Here is a 419-nt window from a genome sequence, read left to right as displayed (position 1 = left end):
CAGCAGCAAAAAGACAAGGATGAGGGGACTGCAGCACAGCAGCACCCAAAGACACAGCAAGCCGCTCAACGGTCTCCTTTGGGTTTTCTCTGTCTCCTTCGATCACCCACAGCTTAATACCCTCCAGCGGCAACGGAGACACAGCAGCACCAGCAGCAGCAGCAGCAGCAGCAGCAGCAGCAGGTTCTGCTGCTGCTGCTGCTGCTCTTGGTGCTGCTGCTGTTGCTGCTGCTGCTGTGGGGGATAGTAAGAACCCAGCTGTACGGCGCCGACGCTTAGAAAAGGGCTGGAAAGGCATCCAACCAACAAAGCTGCTGCTGCTGCTGCTGCTGCTGCTGCTGCTGCTGCTGCTGTTGCTGCTGCTGTTGCTGCTGTGTGCAGGCGGCACTGAAGGCAACTCAGCAGCTGCATTTGCTGCC

General features: G+C 58.5%; 1 protein-coding gene across 1 annotated transcript in view; it reads right to left on the bottom strand.

The window, feature by feature from the left end:
- Positions 1-398: 398 nt before the first annotated feature.
- The window catches only part of EMH_0023080 (uncharacterized protein), a gene marked incomplete at both ends in the record, with an annotated part of 766 nt that continues 745 nt past the window's right edge, over positions 399-419 (bottom strand). Inside the window, one exon of the mRNA XM_013502069.1 lies at positions 399-419. Coding sequence (XP_013357523.1) covers positions 399-419 — 21 coding nt within the window.

The sequence above is a fragment of the Eimeria mitis genome, genomic scaffold, assembly GCF_000499745.2.
Source record: "Eimeria mitis Houghton genomic scaffold, Emh_scaff821, whole genome shotgun sequence".
In the NCBI taxonomy this organism is placed as follows: Eukaryota; Apicomplexa; class Conoidasida; order Eucoccidiorida; family Eimeriidae; genus Eimeria; species Eimeria mitis.
This window is presented reverse-complemented; position numbering and strand designations above follow the sequence as displayed.